The sequence below is a fragment of the Mus caroli genome, chromosome 10, assembly GCF_900094665.2.
Source record: "Mus caroli chromosome 10, CAROLI_EIJ_v1.1, whole genome shotgun sequence".
In the NCBI taxonomy this organism is placed as follows: Eukaryota; Metazoa; Chordata; class Mammalia; order Rodentia; family Muridae; genus Mus; species Mus caroli.
Genome location: NC_034579.1, coordinates 1,707,409 through 1,727,794, shown reverse-complemented (window position 1 = coordinate 1,727,794; position 20,386 = coordinate 1,707,409). Strand labels below are relative to the sequence as shown.

Here is a 20,386-nt window from a genome sequence, read left to right as displayed (position 1 = left end):
AGGGAGGAGAGGAGAGGAGAGGAGGGGAGAGGAGGGGAGGGGAGGGGAGGGGAGGGGAGGGCGGGGCCAAGCAGCCCCCTTCATAGTACCAGGCCTACCTGGCTATTGCCAGGTAACTGTGGGGAGGGGCATACCTGGCTGTTGCCAGGTATCTGTGGGGGTGGAATCTAGACAGAATACCAACAATCTCCTCTTACCCTTACATCAGCTAAATCATAGAGATGGCTTAGGAAAAGGATATTGCTGGGAGTTCTGAGAAGGAAAGGATATCATAAAATCATACGACAGGAACCTCAACTTGCCTTTGGAGTAGGGGGGAGATTTTTAGGGTAATTAGTGCCATGCTAGAACATGCATCCACACACTCAGCTAACTATAATAAGTCGTGTGAAGCTCTCTTTAAAGGAGTACTTGGCATGACCCTCACAACCATTCAATGCAAACTAAGTGTTGATTAACTGACAATCGTCCTAAAGCTTGCCTATCACGGAGACTGAAACTAAGACTGAGTCACTCTAATATGAGTATCCCTACCTCTTAACTTGGTACCCAGTAAATGGGGAGGTCTTGGCATTTAGGCTCCCTGTATCTCTACAGATCCTGGAATCGCTTTGCTTTCATTTGTTTGGCAATGAACTATCAGCAAGAAACAGGGCATTAAAAAATAATAATAACACAACCTACTGCCTTTATTTTATTTTTTATTTGAACATTGAATATGTTGAGAAGATGGTTGACAGGTGCTTGAGCATCCCACTGGATTCTTTACCGTTTCAAGGTGCAAAAGAGGCATACACATGTGTTTCATTAAACAAAGCAAAGCGGCGATGAAACGGGGTCCCATCAATAGCAGTGTGCACCAGAAGCCTGTAGTAATCCATCCAACACAATTGGGCATCTGTGCCTCTCCCCGAAAAACAAGAACTCTACACTGAAGAATATGTAGTGCACAGAAAGCATTGTTTGTATGCTGTGAAGGAACATAAACTGGCATAATGTCACTTATTAATTCAAGTCTCGACGACCAATGACCTCTCCATGACTACAAAGGGGTCCATGTCTCAGGCACCTGCTCCTGGGACTGTATGTCATTTCCAGGGTGCACAGCTCCATACAAAGACACTAAAGATGGGTTTGGAACATGGCAACATTTACATATTTGAAAAAGTTCAGGCACATTCGGATGTAAAAGAAAGGGGAAATTTCTCTTAAGTCTCTGAAACACAGTGCAAATTTGAGACATAATCACTTAGAAAGCAAGTCTAAAGGACTTTAAAAGAGACCACACTTTAATTTAAATGGATAAGCTATGAAGCTAGAAATAGAGCATATTCACACTAATGAAAAGATGGATATTTGGGACCACAGTTAAATGTGTTTGCTCCATTTGCAAGAGAGTAAATTTTCATGGAGTTAATCTAGGATGTGTGCAGTGTAAGCTGGATCAACCTCCTAATACCTGTACCAAAGAGAACCATGGTTGCCTTATGTGCTACTGTATGACTCTATTTGCCTTTAAAAGACTTAGGTTCTCCAAGCAGGTCTGACTGTGAATATTAGACATTACTATGGTCCTAGTGATCATTCTCAGTATCCACAATAAATCTCAGAGTTGCAAAGTATGAATAGAAAGAGACTTGTAATCAACTTCATGCAGGTGTATGGGTAACTCCAAACCAATGGCTGGAATCAATGACCTTTCAATGTATAAGACTTCAAAGTATGAACACTACATGTGATTAAAAAGAAATTATCAGTAAGTCGCTTATTTGTTCAGCCCCAAAGGCATAAGATATGGCATGGAAAGTCATATCTCCAATGTTACCAGGGAAATCTGTCAGGGACACAACTTCCTTGGGGTCTAGACTTTGTCACCTACATTGATAGCATCTTTTCTTTGGATGACCAGAATCAAATTGGCAAGCTAAGCAATGGCTAAAAGAAACTTAGGCAGACCCCATGCTAGATTTTTCTTTGGATTTCACTGTTGCCGCTACTCTCTTCCTTGGAACTCAAGCCGCCATTTTGGAAATGGCTGCCAACAGAGCTAATATTTTATTACAGTGCAGACAGAAGTGAAATTCTGAAACCTGGGACATATTCAGGATGCCAGAATAATTCCTAAACTCTCTATTCCTATTTCCCCACCTGTTATTCAAATTCCCATATCTCCCTACCCACCTCATGCTGACCCTTTGGGTAGATTGTAACATTAAAATTTTAAATTACCTCCAGGTAAGGGTAAAGTACAATTAAGCCTCTCTAGCATGTCCCCAATGCCCCAACACAATAGTAGCTGAAAGATATCAGCTGATCAAAATTGGCACTTCAGTTAAGGGTAAAAAGAGATTTCCAAACATTGTTTGAAACTTGTGGGCTAACACTTCAGCTGTCTGATGTTCTCTGCCCATTTCAAACTTATTATCATAACATGAATACAAACACAGTAGATGGGATAATGTAAAACCCTCCACTAGAGTATTGTTTGGATTTAGCTGGTATTACATCATCTAAAGTCCTAGAAGGTTTTTTTTTTTTAATTTTTGATTTTATTTTTGTAAAAGAAAGATCTCAGTATAAACATTAAAAAGAACCCACTGACCCATTAGCTACTGTCCAAAAATATTACTACGGATATTTTGGTAAAAGCAAAATTAGCTGCCCTGAATAATTTTCCTTCTCAGGCATAATCTCTGCTACATAAGATTGTCTGTCATTCAACACCCAACAATAGGCATGTGGATTAGTTCTATTTTGTCTACTGTGGATACAAAAGTTGATATGAAATGTGATCTTCATTTAAATGAAAATCACAAGGCTTTAGGCATTAATAACTGCATACATGACACGGTAGTTTGAAAAGTCTACAAAAAAAAAAAAAACCTAAATATTTTCCCCTTGGTTTTTGCAATGTTAAACCCAATCAAATTAAAACTCAGAACATAACTATTACATTCAATTGTCCAATAAACAAGCAATTAAATTTCAACAAAAAAATATATTATACTATATAAGGTGCTTCTTAAACACAAACAAAAGTTAGGTTCTTAAAGATGTTCTTAAAGCAGATACATAAAATTGTCCTTGAATTTGATGAACAACTATGAGAAATTAAAAAAAAAATAAGAAGAAAAATTGGCTCTCCCAGTTTTCACATCTTTGACAGTCAGTTAACTGGGAGAGCAGAAATTAATGGAACCCACCATTCCAAAAAGGACAGACCAAGAGAAGCCTAGCCATTCACCTAGGTTTTTGGCTAACCCATCATATCTCAATGGAGTTCAATTTATAGATCATGAAGTCAGGGATGGAAACTGAACTTTCATTTTGGTTTGGAAAAGGAAGTAATCCTTAGTTGTACTAGAGAGACCAAGACCACAGAGGCCTTGAGTGGCTGTGGATAGAGTAAGCCTTCTTTTTTATCCCCTTGTTCAAAGGACTCTCATGACCCAATTCTGGTCATTCATCATTTCTGGTTTACAAAATTTAAGATCATGAACTGTGTTGAGGAAGAAATTTTTCTCCCCAAGATCTCACTAGCTGGTTTTTGGATGAGTTCAGAATAAACAAGCACAGTCTAGTCTGAGCAACTTCTCAATAGCTTGAGTCATGAGTGCTCCAAGATCTTGCCCCCATGCCTCTCCCCAAGTTTCTGGAGCATCTACAGAAACACAGGCATCTGATGTCACCTCTTCCAATCAGGCTCACACCTGAAATGTAAATGAAGTCTGCCCATGGATTCCAGAGCAGCCTCACTGTGCATGGTGGGACCTGTGAGGTGCACTTCTGGGAAGCTGCTGCCCTGGCCAGGTCATTCTCCACATTTCTCCCTTACTTTCCTTCTTACCCAGACTCCTCTGAGTCACAGTCATTGCCCATACATTACTTGTTCCCTGCCCCCAAGAATAAAATTAAACAAACCAAAAAATTGTCACCAGCTTGCAGGTTCATTGTGACTGCCCTTGATCAATCTACAAATCTACATGGTAACAATTTAGGGCAATTGACATCAGGGAAGAGACAAGGCTAGCATCCTGTGCTGAAGAATGTTCAATTTACCAGAACAGGTCCTCAAGCTGTCTTTACTGCAAGCCCCAGGGGCAGAAGACTATCATAAAATGAAATCAAATTAAAATCAACACATCCTACAGCCCTCATGAAGGAGACTAATTCATTCCAGGGTGTTAACTGAAATAGACTTTCTGGTTCCCACGAGTCATGGGAAGCAAGAATTGTCTAGAACCCACCATGTATATAGTACTCAGCAGCTGACACTTTAAGAAGTGAAAAGGTGGACTGTATTAACAGTGGTCTTGACAACTGGGAGAATCTTCATTTTCTGTGTGCATCACATATTCCTATAGGGGCTCAAGATTTCCCTTTAATAAAGTCACATGTTGCTATAGGAATGCAAGCGGGTGCTATTAGGAAGCCATGAGATCACTTTGTCAATGACTTCAATTAAAGGAGCCACTTTGAAGTCTTTGCTGAGGCTTTCTCTTGGAGCCATTATGAAGTGCTTATCAGAGGTGAAATGTTTACTCTCTAGGCTTGGATCTCAACAAGTAGCTTCAATGCAGTTATCTCAATTCATTCATGAAGACTGAAGACTATAGGAATCCTCATAGTTAGTGACGTAGCAAAGGGAGAAAGAGAGCTGTTGCCAACATTTAGCCCTGGAATCCCTTTTGCCTGTTCCCAACAGAAGACATGCCACTAAGAACTGTGCAAGCAAATAAATGGCCACTCATACTAGAAAGCCACTGGTGGTGGATGCATGCCACAGTGTACGCAGGAGACAGAATTCTGCTAAAGTCATACATGACATGGGTAAAATGTTGCAGGGATTCTCAGAACCTTGCGGGGAGCCTGGGAGCTCTCAGATCGTGTTGGGGAAGCTCTCTGCTTCCGGGGGTATGTAGTAGGTTTGTAAGGAATGTGCTGAAGTGGAGCTGGTGGTGGCCAGCTGGTTCTGGCTGGGCTCCTCTGGGGGCACTCCCATGCGACTGGCTGGGGCATGAAGGCGGTGGGCATCCAACATCTCCAGGAGCAGGTCATAGAGGGGCACGACGTTCTTGCATTTCATGTTGTAGAGATGCTCCATGCCTTTGTTACTGGAGAAGGAACACAAAGAACTATGTTAGCTCATGGCTGAACCCCCAGGACAGCTGCAATTCTTAGGAGGGGGAAGGATGAGAAACTCCAAAGGCACTTGGGAGTCATTTTTTTTTTTTTTTTTTTTNGCCCTGGCTGTCCTGGAACTCACTTTGTAGACCAGGCTGGCCTTGAACTCAGAAATCCGCCTGCCTCTGCCTCCCAAGTGCTGGGATTAAAGGCGTGCGACACCACGCCCGGCCCGGGAGTCATTTTTTTAAACCTATTAAGGATTCATTTAATGATGACAGCTGTAGAATCTTAGGGACTTCAGAGACCCCTTAAGGGGCTGGGGCTGGGACTTGGGTCCATGTATTTTCATTTCATCCATCCTATAAGAATACCCCACCCCCACAATCATACTCTTCCACCAAATTCATTTAGTGGGTTTTCCATGCATTTTCCTCTCTGTGATGTAACCAATGTTGAATGTCAACTTGACAAGCTCTAGATATCTGTGGATGTCTACAGGATCGTTTCTAGATTACATTAATTGGGGTTGGAAGACCCACCCTAATGTTGAAGACATCATTCTATGGGCTGGGCTCCTTGCCTGAGCTTTTCAATGACTTCCTATATAATATTCAGAAGTTAAAAATCAAAATTTTTATCGAGGCTCTCTGAAGCCTAGACATGCCTTCATCTTTCTTATAGAGGACCATGAATGTCATCCTGCACGGACTCTCAGTCACTGGTCTTTGATTTGCTCCTTAATGAAATGAAGACCTGTAGATATCTAGAGAATCTGACATTTTGTTGTCTTTTCCAGGATGAATTTCCATGGAATTTTCGAATGCCTCTTGTGACCAAAAGACCTCTGTTGCTCCATAGCAATGGTTCAGTCCCCATCACTCAGGAGTTTCCTTCCACATGGCCCTAACTTCTTCCAATGCCCAGAACAGGAGACGCTGCTCACAAGAGGAAACAGGGAAGAAAGGGGGAAGAAAAGGATGCAGGCAAATGGCTTTTCTGTTTTCTCCTTATTTCCTTGTTCCTCCTTACCTCTCCACCAATGGGCAGTGAAGGCAGGAAATCATAACTCTTCCATGGATTGATTTTTTTTAATGATAAGAATGTCTGTGGGTGTGATGGAGCACATATGTAATCCTAGTACTTGAGAGTAGTGTATGGTAAACATTTTGAATTCAAGGCTAGCCTAGGTCATTTGGTGTTTTCTAGGCTAGCCTCAACTGCAGAGTGAGAACTCACCTCAAAATAACCAAAATCAGAATAAAAGAAACTAGACGACAGCTATGTATATCATGAAGAAGCAGAACTAAGAAACTGTCCTAATAATATTTATGTCAGTGGTGGTAACAAGTCAGCCCAGGTTTGATCAGTGTCACGAACATATGAGAACCATCAAGAACTGAAATCCAAACTCAATCACATGTTTAAGTGTTATTTTGTTTTTTTAGGTGTGTGTGTGTGTGTGTGTTTTGTTTGGTTTTGGTTGGTTTTGGTTTTCCTTTGAATTTAAAGCACCATTCATGTTTAATTCTCTGACTCTGTCATTGTCTTTCTCCAACCATCTAAGGAATCACATTTATAGTTAGATGAAATCTGAAAATGTTAAATTATCTATGCTATGACCCTAATTCATGATTAGGGCAATGCTAACAACACAAGAATCCTATGATTCCGATTGGCTGCAGGGAGTCGATATGGACAAAGTGAGTATTTTGGATAGGCATATGAGTGTGTATGAGTTACACTGAGAGAGTTCAGAGAGGTTCAGACCTTTGTGTAAAATGGTCGCCTCTCCTTCATATTTCACAATTGCAAAGCTCTTTGTCATGCCATCCCCTCTGCAATACATTGTCAGTAAAAGCAGCTATGGCTGGTGTTTATCGCTTGCTAATATTGATAAGCCAAGCAAATAATGGGTTTGTAAACTCATAGAAACCATATCAACAACTCAAAACACTCAGAAGGGTCATGTGCTGTCTATAAATCCCTCAAAGAATATGTCATCATGTTTTCTTCAGGGGTAAACTTACTCTCAGCCAGGTATTTTGGCAGCACTATGATCTTCTGAGCTATGCTCTGCTTCCTTCTCTAGGGCACCATCAGAAGAAAAAGACGAGCAAAAGAGGGCATGCTTCCCTTGAATGTGATCACATACGTGTCCACTATCTAGCATTTGGAACTTAACCACATTATCTTGATTAGATGATAGAACATTATTAAACATGACATAACCAAAGCATTAAGCTGGCTTTGCTCAAATGGCCTGGCTTTCCTATGCCTCTGTTGATACTAGAATATGTCCTTGTTAAGCTGGGGTTCAAGAAGAATGGTATACATAACCATGGCTGGGGCTTGACGCAGGCCTGCTACCTGTGTCACAGAGATGTACAAGTGAGCCCAGCTGAGACCCTCAACGGACACCCAGGCAATCTGCAGCCAGCAGTGGTGCTACATAAATGACTTGAGGAATAGCTGCTATGGCATGGCTTCAGTTATGAAGGACACCCAGAAAGATAATCACAAAGGACTGTGTCACAAGGAATAACATAAACAAAGCAAAGGGTGACATGCTTTAATTGAAAAGCAATAGGAAACCCCTGTAAAGATTAAGTAGGGAGATGATATGATCTTGATTGATTTCAAAGTGAGCACTCTGGTTGCTTCATAGGGGATGCAATAGAAGAGATTGAGATTAAGGAGCACGTTAGGTGACAGGTTAGAGTAAGGACAAAGGAGGTCACAGGAAGGCTTCCATATCTTGGGATGCATCAATGTTGACTCTGCATGAGTTTTTTCTAAGTCCAGAGCTCTATCATTCAGCATTCCCTGGTGTAGGTCAGTAGGGAGTATTGTCAGAACCATAACAGATGAGCCTGAAGCCATGAGAGATTGCTTATGCTTGGCAATACCCTTTGATTGATATGCCTCTTTTCCTTGCATGTATTTCAAATCACCAGTGCATCTCCCTTCCTCTAGGGTACTCTCCCTGATGCTTACCTAATGCTCCAGGCAGGTTCTCTACTCTCTCTTCTGTCCTCCCCTAGCCTTTTGGGTCAGACATTTTTCCAAAGTTACTTTGCCTACTCAGCTGCCTGCCATGTTTTGGCTATCATACAGAGTTGGTTGGGTCTACATCGTTTATCTCTACTGCAGAACCCAGGGTTGCCTCACCTCATGTGCCGGATATGGGAAAGAATGAGAAGGAGCTGAGCTAGGCGGCGATGCTGCTGCTGCAGTGTCAGGCCAGCTTTGGCCATCAGGTGGATCAAAGTGTCTGTGATCTTGTCCAGGACACGGTGGATGTGGTCCTTCTCTTCCAGAGACTTCAAGGTGCTGGACAGAAACGTATACACTCCTGAATACACAGGGAGAGAGAGAGAGATTCATAAAGGACATGGTCTTGGAGACATTCCGGAGATGACATGATGGGCCAGGGAGCTTCCTCTGAGACCTCCACATCACTGAGAATTCAGTGGACATGTTTGACACATTTGACAAGAGATTATCATGAATATGTACATCTTTCCACATCAAGAATAGCCTCTTGTGTCTAATCCAAGATTCTCTAGAAAGGACTATTGATATTGCAGCCATAATGGTGGCATGATCATTCCTTCTTGGGTAGATCTAATGTCAACATGAACTGTTCATTCAATGCTGGCCACAAACTCGAGAGGAAACCATCATTGCTTCCTTGGAGGGACAGAGAGATGTGCTACTTACAAAGAGAACATAAGTGGAATGATGGGATACTTAGACTGCACCCAGTATGCCAACTCCCATATCTGGTAACGATGGGCAGACAGTTCCCCAGGAAACACAAGACACACCTTATAATACGCTTCACAAGTAGTTATGAATAATTGGCTAAGTGATTAGAAGGTAATTGCTTGAGGCGGAAGTTATTTTCTTCTGCATATATTTGCTTCCACTAACATAAGTCTACACATATTTCAGTCTTTACTGAAGAGTGTATGACATGGGTGTGGCTAGAAAACTTTAGGAACAGCTGTTTTTCCTGACAGGCAAGCATGTCTTCTCTTGACCTTCTATGGCCTCAGGCTGGGCAGAGCCCTTCATGTTGTTCATTTCACCTGACCAGTAGTAGTCCTGAGTTCGGGACTACTCTAGGGAGAGAAGCAAGGAGGCCATGAGGAGCACTGAGGACGATGGAAAGGAATGCTGAGAATGATGGCAAGATGGGACGGAGCATGATGGTCTCAGCTCGTCTCTCAACTCCACTTGCCCTCTCTGGTGGAAATAAGCTCCTCTATTCTAACTACACAGCCTTACAGGGCACACATGATGCTGGATTACCACGAGGGTTAGGATAACACAGCAGTGTGGTTTCATATTTTGTTATCACTCACTGACATAAATGCTTATGTTATGGTAAGTGACAACCTGAGGGTTGAAAACAAAGAAAATATCTATACTGAGGAGGAGTTCATAGGAAACAGTTGTAGTTGCCCAGAGTAGAAAATGGCCATGTTTAAAACAAACAAAAACAACAGAACAAGACTGGCCCAAATATTGGCTGGTGTGTATCTCAGGAGAATCTCAGAGCTTCTGGCACAGACAGGCACATTGATCCATAGTAGATACTGCACTGAATACAAAGCAGGTTAGGGCTTAAGAAAGAAACTGTGCATAAATTATAACATGAGTCCCAACCTTTATTTTTCTGACCTGTTGTTTTCTTAAATGCTTGTGTGTTCTCATTTACCTTGGCAGATTATGTCCCACTTTTGACCATATTACCTGTTTTCTGGACACTGAAAACTGGACACTGCCCTGTACTAAGTTTGAACTCCTCTCTATCTACTTTTTAATGTTATCCTCTTTTATTTCTTTAAAAACAAAAACCCGAAAGGTCATTTCTTTAATTGGAAATTTTTTATGTTACAAATACAATATACAATCACAAGGGGGATACTTTTTAAAATTGTAAAGGTCAAAAGGACCAAAAGCTGGGGGATCATCATATGATATGCATTCTTGACATACTTCCAGTAGCAGCTTCCTTGTGGGCTGCTCAGGGTAGATTGAAGTCCATTGTTTTTCACTCATCCTGTTTCCTAATACAACTCAGTCCAACTTGGCTGAATTGTTGATGGGAGTTCTTACATTGCTCTCCAATAGCTACATGGGTGAGAACTGCATTAAATATCCACAGAAAAAGGAATGTTCAAGGTTCTGGTGTGTGTTGGGGATCTCAAACCTTCCTGGTAAAAACCCACTGCAGACTTTCTTAGTGCTGGGATCCAAGTGTAGAGATTTCTCTCTACTAAAGAGCTTTCCCCCTGAGCCCCATAACCCACTATCTCTTTTTAATTTATTTCTCAGCTTATTTTTTAATCTTTATTTCATGAAGGTCTAATTGAATAAGGTGTAACTGTAGACTGTTGACAAATATTTCAACTCATAAAGCTATCATCCAGCTCAAAGTGTGAAGCATCTCAGGCCCAGAAAAATCCTGTCTTGCCTCATTCCAAGCTAATGAAGCCATTTGTCTTTACCCAGAATATCCACTCTTCTGCTCATGCCAGAAGTCAGCATTGTGTATGAGAGTATAACCAGCCATTCATATGGGATGTATATTCTTATCCTTTTGCAAGTTACTACCAGGTTAATCTAGTGAATTGCTTCTAGATTCTGAAGCTGTGATGGACCCTCACCCCTACTATCAAAAAATTTACAACTTCCTGAGTTTCACTGGATTTCTCTTTATCCCTCCATGCACTATAACATGTAACATTTGAACATTTGAAACCCAGTTTTTCCAGGAAGCCACAGAAAAACCCTGAGGGTTGTCACCTGAGTTGGTACCATGGTGCATTCCAGGGTCCACCTGAACTGTGTTCTTGTTCACAAGCTTATAGAGCCTTTTTTTTTTTTTTGTTAGATCACCATTTGAACTTCTTGACAATCATGCACAAAAGAATATGTTTCATACACATCATTTTTGAGGAATGAATGAATGAGTGAATAAATGAATGAATGAATGAATTGCCCAAGAAACAAGAAATTGGTATAGGCTTTGTAGCCTGAATCTTGTGCTTCCATAGTGGGTCTATTTCCTTATTGCTAGGCATTGCTAGTATTAAAACTGTACTTTTAGATATTTCTTATGAATTCAGTATTACTGTAATGTATGTTCATTATAAAACTGTTAAGTTATATACACACATATAGTTATACATACACGTTGTTTCCTAAAAACTGTTACATTTTACACTTCTGCAGTGAAATTGACAAACAGCACATTTTTAAGAGTTGCTTTAAAAAGACAGAGAAATGCCTGGATTACGTTCTGCCTAGATTCCATGTGACAAAGAAAGAGGGAGTCCATCAGAAAATGAAGTAAGTGTCTAGCGGCCATGGGGTTAGCTTGGACTTTGCAGATGGCAGGGAGGTATGCCTTGGTGGACTGGTGTCAGCACTGGCCTCAGCTGAGCTCCCCATGGCTCTGCCTCTTATATTCTGTGTGTCATCACTGACATCACTGTCCTGTCTCCTAGAAGCCTTACCACAGAATGAATGGACTGAGAACCTGCCCAGACCCTAAACCTCAGTTAGTCCAAACTGAGTGATGAAATCTTGAACCACGTCTTTTTCTGTTATGACCCAGGATACTGGTTTCATTCAACAGTAACCCCTTTCTTGTTCAAAAAATCTTAGAAAGTACCATCTAATAGCTTGGGGATTCGTGCCAAGGGAGGTAGCCTGCATTGTCCCTTCCCTCTCTACTGTGCACTATGTAACAAAATACACTTGTGCTGAACTTCAACAGAATCTATGGCCAGCACAGTTTATTTGGGGGGGGGGGGGTTGGTTTGGTTTGGTTTGGTTGGCTTTGAATGCAAGAAAAAGACACACCACTCTGACTCAGTGAGCCATTTCTTTCTTTTGGGCTGTCACCTCTGGGTTCTCTCATAGTGCACATGACTGTCTGGGTTCCTTCTTCCAGTAAGAAGCTATTGAGAACCTATTCTGTTATCTGGCAGGGATTCCAAGGTTTATATCCTTTGAGGAGTTAATATTTTAACAGAAGATTCTGCCCAAGGAGAGAGAATTTTTTTAACGCCACCTCCCAGAATGGAGAACATCACTCTGAGAAAGCCTGTTTTTCTAGTCCTGCTTTGGCACCAGCTCAACTTATCATCTCATCCTTGTCAGCAGGCACTTCCTAGCTGTGCAAATATACATCGAAACAAAAATACAGCCCTGACCAAATGCCAGTAACTGACAACAGCCACCATGGTCCTTTTGGACTTTCTTGGCAACACACAGTCCCTGTTTGCTGCCTGCCGCCCTTAAGGAGCTGTTTAAGAAGCAAAAGCCACCCAGAGTCCGAGAATGTTTCAGGTGCTCTGGCAACCATTGCTAACAAGCATGAGCACAACAAAGCCGCCAGTTTATCTGTGTCTCAGGCAGTTTCTGCCGTGTACCACCCCATGATTTCCAGAAGCCAGCGGCCAGTGTGTAGAGAGTACGGGCCTTCAGAAAGACACAACAGGCCAGGCGCTTTGTAGTCTGTGCCAAACCCCAAAGGTGGGAAGTCTGTCTTGAAGCATAGTTAACAAACTTTAACTTATCCTGCCACCACTGGGAGAGATAGGAAAACTCTGTAGGGGATGTAGTAAAAGGAGAGAATGACAGGGAAACCACAAGGACACCCTCAAGTGTAAGGTGTGTATGTATGTGTGTGTGTGTGTGTGTGTGTGCATGAGTGCATGTATGTATGTGTGCATGTGTGCTTGTACTAATACATGTATGTACATATGTGTATATGTGTGTTTATGTGTCTGTGTGAGAGAAACAAAGAAACATATGAACAGATACACAGAGACAGACAGACAGAGAGACAGAGACAGACAGACACACACACAGGGGTGTGAACTTTGTACATCACACCTGCTAGGCAGCACTGCTACTGAATAGCATCTACAGCCTTCCAGCCTCACATTTTTGCTTGAGACAGGACTTCATTCAGCTGCCCGGAATAGTCTTGAATTTACTCTGCTATCTAGACAAGCTGTAAACTTGGACGCCTCCTGACTCAAATGTTTTAGTAGCTAGGATTATAAGACTATGATACCGGGGCTGCCTAGAGATCTTGAGATAATATGGCTTTTCTTCAGGCTCATGTGACCTCAACTATCCTTTATTCTCCTGCAACACTCTTGCAGGTTCTCTTTACATCTGGGCCTCACAGGAACCCCCCACCCCCTTTTTTTCAGCTTCTTTCTACCCAATGGAGCTGTTGAGAAGTTTAAGGAAGACTGACGAACACCCATCCATGGATATACCCAGGAGGAAGCTTAAGCAATGGCTGGGCTCTTGGCCTCCTCTGACATTGACCTCACTGAGGAGGCTCCTCTGTGCTGAGCATAAGAGCGCTGAGGCCTTGGGCTTACCAGCTGCTGGAGGGCAAATTCTTCCAGCAAGGCAATCTTAACTGTTGGTGGTGGTGTTTTTTTGTTTTGTTTTGTTTTGTTTTTCCAAAGGGAATAATGTAGTAGCTGACCTTGGGGAGGTTCTTCAATCTACAACAGGTTGATATAAAAGAAAAAAGAAGCCGGAATGATTTCAAAGGGAAAAGATGATCAATAATACGAAGTCCAGAGTTGTAAGTCACCTGGACCAGAACTGTCACTCAGCTTTGATCAGGAGGAAGTTGTAGTCTTCATGGCTGACTAAGTGATGTATTAGCATATGGAGGGGCACCACAGAGAAGTGTCTCTACAAGCAATGTCTTTTCTCATTAGTGCCTTGGAGGCATATCATGATGTCATCAGTCCCTGTTGGGTCTCCGGTTCACTTTGATTGACATTTGTTTGAGGGGCAGTGCTACTCTTGATGCAGTCTTTGGTCAGTATGGTGGTTTGAATGAGATGCTTCTGCCATGAGTCTTTGGCATTTGAATATGTGGTAAACATTTGGTGGTCCGGTTTGAGGACGCTGAGGAGGTTGATTTTGCTAGAGGAAATATATCACTGGGGGGCAAGCTTTGAGGTTTCAAAGACCACCGTGTGTGGTTTCAGTTGCACCCTGTTTGCAGTTTAAGGTATGAATTCTCAGCAACTGCTCCAGGCACCATGGTTGCCACCTGCTGTCTCTACCATGGACCCTAACCATCTGGAAACAAACTTTTCTATCTATATGTTGCCTTTGTTGTACAACAACAGAAAAGCAACTAATATGGACAGTTGTATTACACAGCAACATGGTTGCTGCTGTTATTTAGCAGGAAGAGTTATTCTAGATATTCTACAAAGTACTGGACAGACAGTCCCAGGTACTAATGTTTCCCTCTACGCTGTACCTCTCTGGAAAGGCCTGTTACATGGATATACTATAAATACAAATTTGAAGTAAAAAAGTTTTGAAAAGAGATCTGAGATTAACTGGCAGAACACTTGAATACCATATTTAAGATCTTGATTTTGGTCTGTATTTATAAACACAAACACACACACATGCATGAGCATATACATGTCTCAAAAGATGTACTATGCAGATGAGTTTATAGTGAAGAGAGTTATTAAGAATGTCTTCACCAGTGTAGAGCCTCATGAAGATCCACCCCTGGCTGAGGAATTACTGGCAGTTAGGGGCCCCTGGTAATGGCAAAAGTAGTCATTATTTTAAACTCGATGTAGCTATGAACAAGCTGCCCATGTTCTAGTAAATAACCCTGCATCCATGCCCACGTAAGAAACCCTAATTAAACTCAGTGAGTCGTTAAAGAAGACATTAAAGTAAGAGGGGACTGCTGGGAAATAGAAGGTGTTGAGAGGAGATTGAAGGAGGAAATGGAAGGAGGAAGACTGGGCTAGATCAAAATATATTACACACATGTATAGAATTTTCAAAGAACAAATTGGATTTTTAAAAACAATATTTGAGCCATCATTTCCACTAGGGGTACCATGTAAAAGTCGCAGCTGTCCACTTACTTGAATTGATTTCAGTGTCGTTGAGCAGATACTATAGACTTGCCAGGACTGGTTGTAAAGATCAATAGAGGAAATGTTCACTTTTCGAAAGGAAACTAGAGCCAATGATTATAAAATACAACTCACTGACAAAATAATGAGATCTTAACTCTTATATATTCTTAAATTTTTGTAATAATAATTTGTAATAATTTAACAATTAAATAACTTTTAATTTGATACTTTAATTAATCTAACAAATAATTATTCTGGTATCCATATCTATTTATCATGTCCTCTATTTCTTGAGCAGAAAGCTTCAGATTACGTTTCTATCCAAGTATTTCTTGTGATGACCACATTTTTTTCACTTAAAAAAAACTTTTGTCAAGCCTTGTATATCTGCCCTGAACTATATAGCTTTAGCATTTTATTTTAAGTGAGTTTAGTATAATTTCTCATTGGTATATGCTAAAAAAGCATACTGATTCATCTTCAAATCATGAATATCTTAGAATCTCTTGTGAAGTTTTACAGGAGGCAACAGTTGCCCAGTCTCCACCAAAGTCTGATAATTGAGCCAAGGGTGGGGTCTGACAGATGTGCTTTGACAAAACCCTGCACTGGCGACTCATGCCCAGCTGGAATGACAAGCCATGTGACAAACTTGAATTTTACATCTTGTCATCATCAAAAGGCAAACTCTTGACAACGTGGAGTCTATTAGTGTTCTTTGAAAAATATTGACAACACCCAGAGGAGTCTCCACTCCCAGGCACTCTAACACTCCCAGGATCACAGGATCAGAGATGAGGAGGACAAAACAAAGACTGTTAAAAGCAGTAAGTTATAAAGGCCAAGTAACATGTAAAGGCAGACTTATCAGAATTACACCAGACTTCTCACCAGAGAATATAAAAGCTAGAAGATCCTGGGCAGATGTCATACAGACCCTAAAAGAACACAAATGCCAGCCCAGGCTACTGGACCGTGCAAAACTCTCAATTACCATAGACAGAGAAACCAAGATACTCCATCACAAAACCAAATTTACACAAAATCTTTCCACAAACCCAGCCCTACAAAGGATAATAGATGGAAAACACCAACATAAGGAAGGAAACTACACCCTAGAAAAAGCAAGAAAGTAATCTTTCAACAAACCTAAAAGAAATTAACAACATAAACATAATTCCACCTCTAACAGCAAAAATAAAAGGAAATAACCATCCCTTTTCCTTGATATCTCTTAACATTAATGGGCTCAATTTCCCCCAAAAGACATAGACTAACAGACTGGATACATAAACAGGACCCAGCATTTTGCTGCAAACGGGAAATGTATGTCACTGACAAAGACAGACACTACCTCAGAGTGAAAGGTTGGAAAACAATTTTCCAAGCAAATGGTCCCAAGAAACAAGTTGGAGTAGCCATTCTAATATTGAATAAATTTTCAACCAAAAGTTATCAAAAAAGATAAAGAAAGACACTTCATACTAGTCAAAGGAAAAACTACCAAGATGAACTCAATTCTGAACATCTGTGCTTCAAATGCAACGGCAACCACATTCATAAAAGAAACTTTACTAAAGCTCGAAGCACACAGCACACTGCACACAATAATAGTGGGAGGCTGCAACACCCCACTCTCAATAATGGAAAGATCCTGGAAACAGAAACTAAACAGAGACACAGTGAAGCTAACAGATGTTATGAACCAAATGGATCTAACAGATATTTATAGATTTCATCCTAGAGCAAAAGGATATACCTTTTTCTCAGCACCTCAGTGTACCTTCTCCAAAATTGACCATATAATTGGTCACAAAACAGGCCTCAACAGATACAAGAAGAATGAAATAATCCCATACACCCTATCAGATCTCCATGGACTAAGGGTGGTCTTAAATACCAATAAAAACAACGGAAAGCACACATACAAATGGAAGCTGAACAATGCTCTACTCAATAACTTGGTCAAGGAGGAAATAAAGAAAGAAATTAAAAGCTTTTTAGAACTTAATGAAAATGAAGACACATCATATCACAACTTATGAGACACAATGAAAGCAGTGCTAAGTGGAAAACTCAGCTCTAAGTTCCTCCAAAAAGAAACTGAAGAGAGCTTACACTAAAAGCTTGACAGCACCCATGAAAGCTCTAGAACAAAAAGAAGCAAATACACCAAAGAGGAGTACAGGACAGGAAATAATCAAACTCAGGGCTGAAATAAACCAAATAGAAACAAAAGAACTATACAAAAAATCAACAAAAACCAGGAGCTGGTTCTTTGAAAAAATCAACAAGATAGATAAACCCTTAGCCAGACTAACCAGAGGGCACAGAGACAGTATTCAAATTAATAAAATCAGAAATGAAAAGGGAGACATAACAACAAAATATATCTTAAACTAATTATTCTGTTTGTTGAATATTAACAGTTGAAAATATTAAAATCATGTTCTACAAACATCAAGAAGGAGAGAGAGAGGGAGGGATCGAGGGAGGGAGGGAGGGGGCAGGGAGGCAGGGAGGAAAGAAGGAAGGAAGAAACAAAGAGAGAAACAAAGAGAGAAAGAAAGAAAAATATCCTATCCACACTAACAAGTCGAAAGGTATCTTCTCCATGGAGTTCCTGGGCAAGGTTCACCCTGCCTCTTCTTTCTCTCTTTTCTAGTCATGGATGTATGGATGTTAGAATAGAGCTGAATCTTAGGAAACAACTCATTTAAATGGCAGATTCCTTTTTCCTGAGTATGTGGAAGACCACATAATAAAAGGCTACAGAACTGAACTGAATTGACCATATAATTGGTCACAATTATATGGTTTTTTTTCTTTCTCTTCTCTCCCCAATACAACCAGCACAGCTGATTTCTATGACTCTAAAAGTTATGAGAATTTCTCATCACCAGTGATCAAGTAGGTGCCTAGCAGAAGCCACTTCATGGCATCGAACATAACTCCTTTCTAATGGCCTCTTTCTGGAGAGAGTACTCCCACGAGAAGGACTCAAACCCAGCATGCTTCCTGTCCCCTTCACTATCACTTGCCAGCTCCAGGTTGTTCTACCCATGTTTCTGATTAACTGGCCAACAGTTGGGGCTCTCACAACCCCCTCCTTGCTTGGGTTTCATTAATGACCTTGAGTGGGGCCATGTAACTTAGGGAAATGTAAATTTCTCTTTCTTACAAAGAGCATGATATACAGATGAAGTGATGCCTGGTGCAGGAAGGACCATGGTGCTTTGATGCCCCATGGGGGAGGCATTGGACCCTCATACTTCCACATCCTCAGATGCTCTAAACCTTAGCATTTGGGGTTTGGTAATATTCTTTGCTGTTTAAGAATGCTTGAGTAAATTATGGGCCACTGGTGATCGAATACATCTTCAACTCTCATCAAGCCTTGACCTTTCCAGGGACAACCACATCCTGATGCCACATAGGGGCCACTAGCTGTTCAGTGAACCCATTAGCATGGTAAAAAGATATGATCATTTCAGAATTTTCAAGGGCTTTCAGAGTTGCATGCCAGGAAATACAGAAATACAGACACATGTATGTATTTGACAGTATCTCAAACATGAACCTATTTGTAGAATTAGCACTATTATACACATCAGAGTGTTTGAATCACCACACAGTGTGTCTCTCTGTTATAATAAGTCCTATTCTAATATAATTCAAGAGGTGTTTCCTATTTATTCATGGTTAAACAAGTACATTGAGACAGGAGTAACATTTAAGGGTGTTCAGGGCACCTCCTCTCTTTATTCACATTATCTATAGTTAAGGCCTTAGAAAGAATGATTTACTTACAATTCTTTTCTTCCCGTTGCTAGTCTTCTTCATAAGAGAAGCTAGGGTTTTGGTTCTAGAAACATTTAGTCATCCCCCGTTATGCTTACTATTCATTCTGAATACTGACATACTCCGTGGCCGGCAGTGTGTTCAAAGAACAAAGTGAAGCCGAAAGGGCAAGCAGAGAACATCACAATGCTTTGTTTGTTATGACTCAAAGACATAGCATCACGGAAGACTTCAAAGAGAGGGCTTTATGCCATTCAGGAATTTAATTATCATTTTTGTGCCTAACAGCAACAACAAAAAAAGAGGATCACGTTGGGAAATCTGTATCCACTGATGAGAAACCTCCATCCTTTTCCAGATCAGTAGTAATTCAGCTGCAAGATTCAAAGCCTTCTCAAGACCTGCTCTTTCTCTACACACATACCATTATGCTAGTGTATATCATGTGACATGCATTGGCAACATTTCTTCTCTGTGAAGTCACAGAGGGAGTGATAACTAAAAATGCATGTCCCTGCCAGAAACCTAACACAGGAACAGGTGACTTTGTTCACTTAGGACTCTTCTATCCCAACAAGTGCATTTCTTGGCACCAGCAACCACTAAACCATATAGGTCTGATTCAGAAATATCTGTCAAGTTGGTGTAATTTTTAGTGAAATGGACTAGATGTTCTTGGAAGTAAGTATGCACCACATCAACACGTTCCAGCTGACTCCGAAGCTGAATCTCTTTATGACTTCCAGTGGCCATATTGGCGAGCTGATGGAGTTGGGTTGAGGCAAAGTAAGACACATGGGCTTTTGCATTAAATTGGACTCATGCGCTTGACTATATATGGAACCCCAGATTTTATTTTTTATAACAGACAGACAAGATAAATTCTAGAATATATCTTTCAGGACAAAGTTGCTATTGGTGTATATTTGGCATGGGAGTTTGTTTCTGTTGCTCACATCTGTAACATATTAGAAAACATTCAGGGTTCTGAGTTTTCTATTCTTCAAGCAGTCCATTCTTATCCATTTGGGGTCAGAAAGGAGAAGTTTCAAATGCATGTGTGCTAGGAGACATAGAGTCTGAGAGCTGGTGAGATGGTCTGCTACTTAAGAGTGTTTACTGCTCTTGCAGAGGGCCTAAGTCTGGTTCATAGCACCCATATCACAACCACATATAACTCCAGCTCCAGCATAGCCAAATGCCTCTGGCCTCTTTGGGCATATATGTTCACATGTACATACCTTCACACCAGGACACTGTTGCATCATATTTAAGCAGATATTCTTTTCCAAAGACACATTATACCAAGTTTCCTGAAATTTATTTTTTATGCAGTGTTTTTTTAATTCTTCCTGGCAAAACAGCAGATCTAATCCCACTCTTTCAAATATGGATTAACTTGTGACTCATTTGTGACTCATTAATCAATGGGATAGGCTGGAAATGTCTTCTAAGCATATGTCAGAAAAGACCATGTAACTTTTGCCTTGGTAGCTGCCTTGGGG

The 20,386-nt window shown here is 40.9% G+C and overlaps 1 protein-coding gene across 7 annotated transcripts in view; it reads right to left on the bottom strand.

Moving 5' to 3' along the window:
* Positions 1-665: 665 nt before the first annotated feature.
* Positions 666-20,386, bottom strand: part of Esr1 (estrogen receptor 1) — a 366,602-nt gene continuing 346,881 nt past the window's right edge. For 6 of the 7 annotated variants that reach the window (XM_029482533.1, XM_021173934.2, XM_029482535.1 and 3 more), the window contains 2 exons: positions 8,296-8,479; positions 666-5,114 (listed from right to left, as the gene is read on the bottom strand). In XM_029482533.1, coding sequence (XP_029338393.1) covers positions 4,880-5,114; positions 8,296-8,479 — 419 coding nt within the window. In that variant the 3' untranslated portion in view covers positions 666-4,879. The remainder of the gene's footprint in view (positions 5,115-8,295; positions 8,480-20,386) is intronic. The other variant, XM_021173937.2, reaches the window with a different exon arrangement.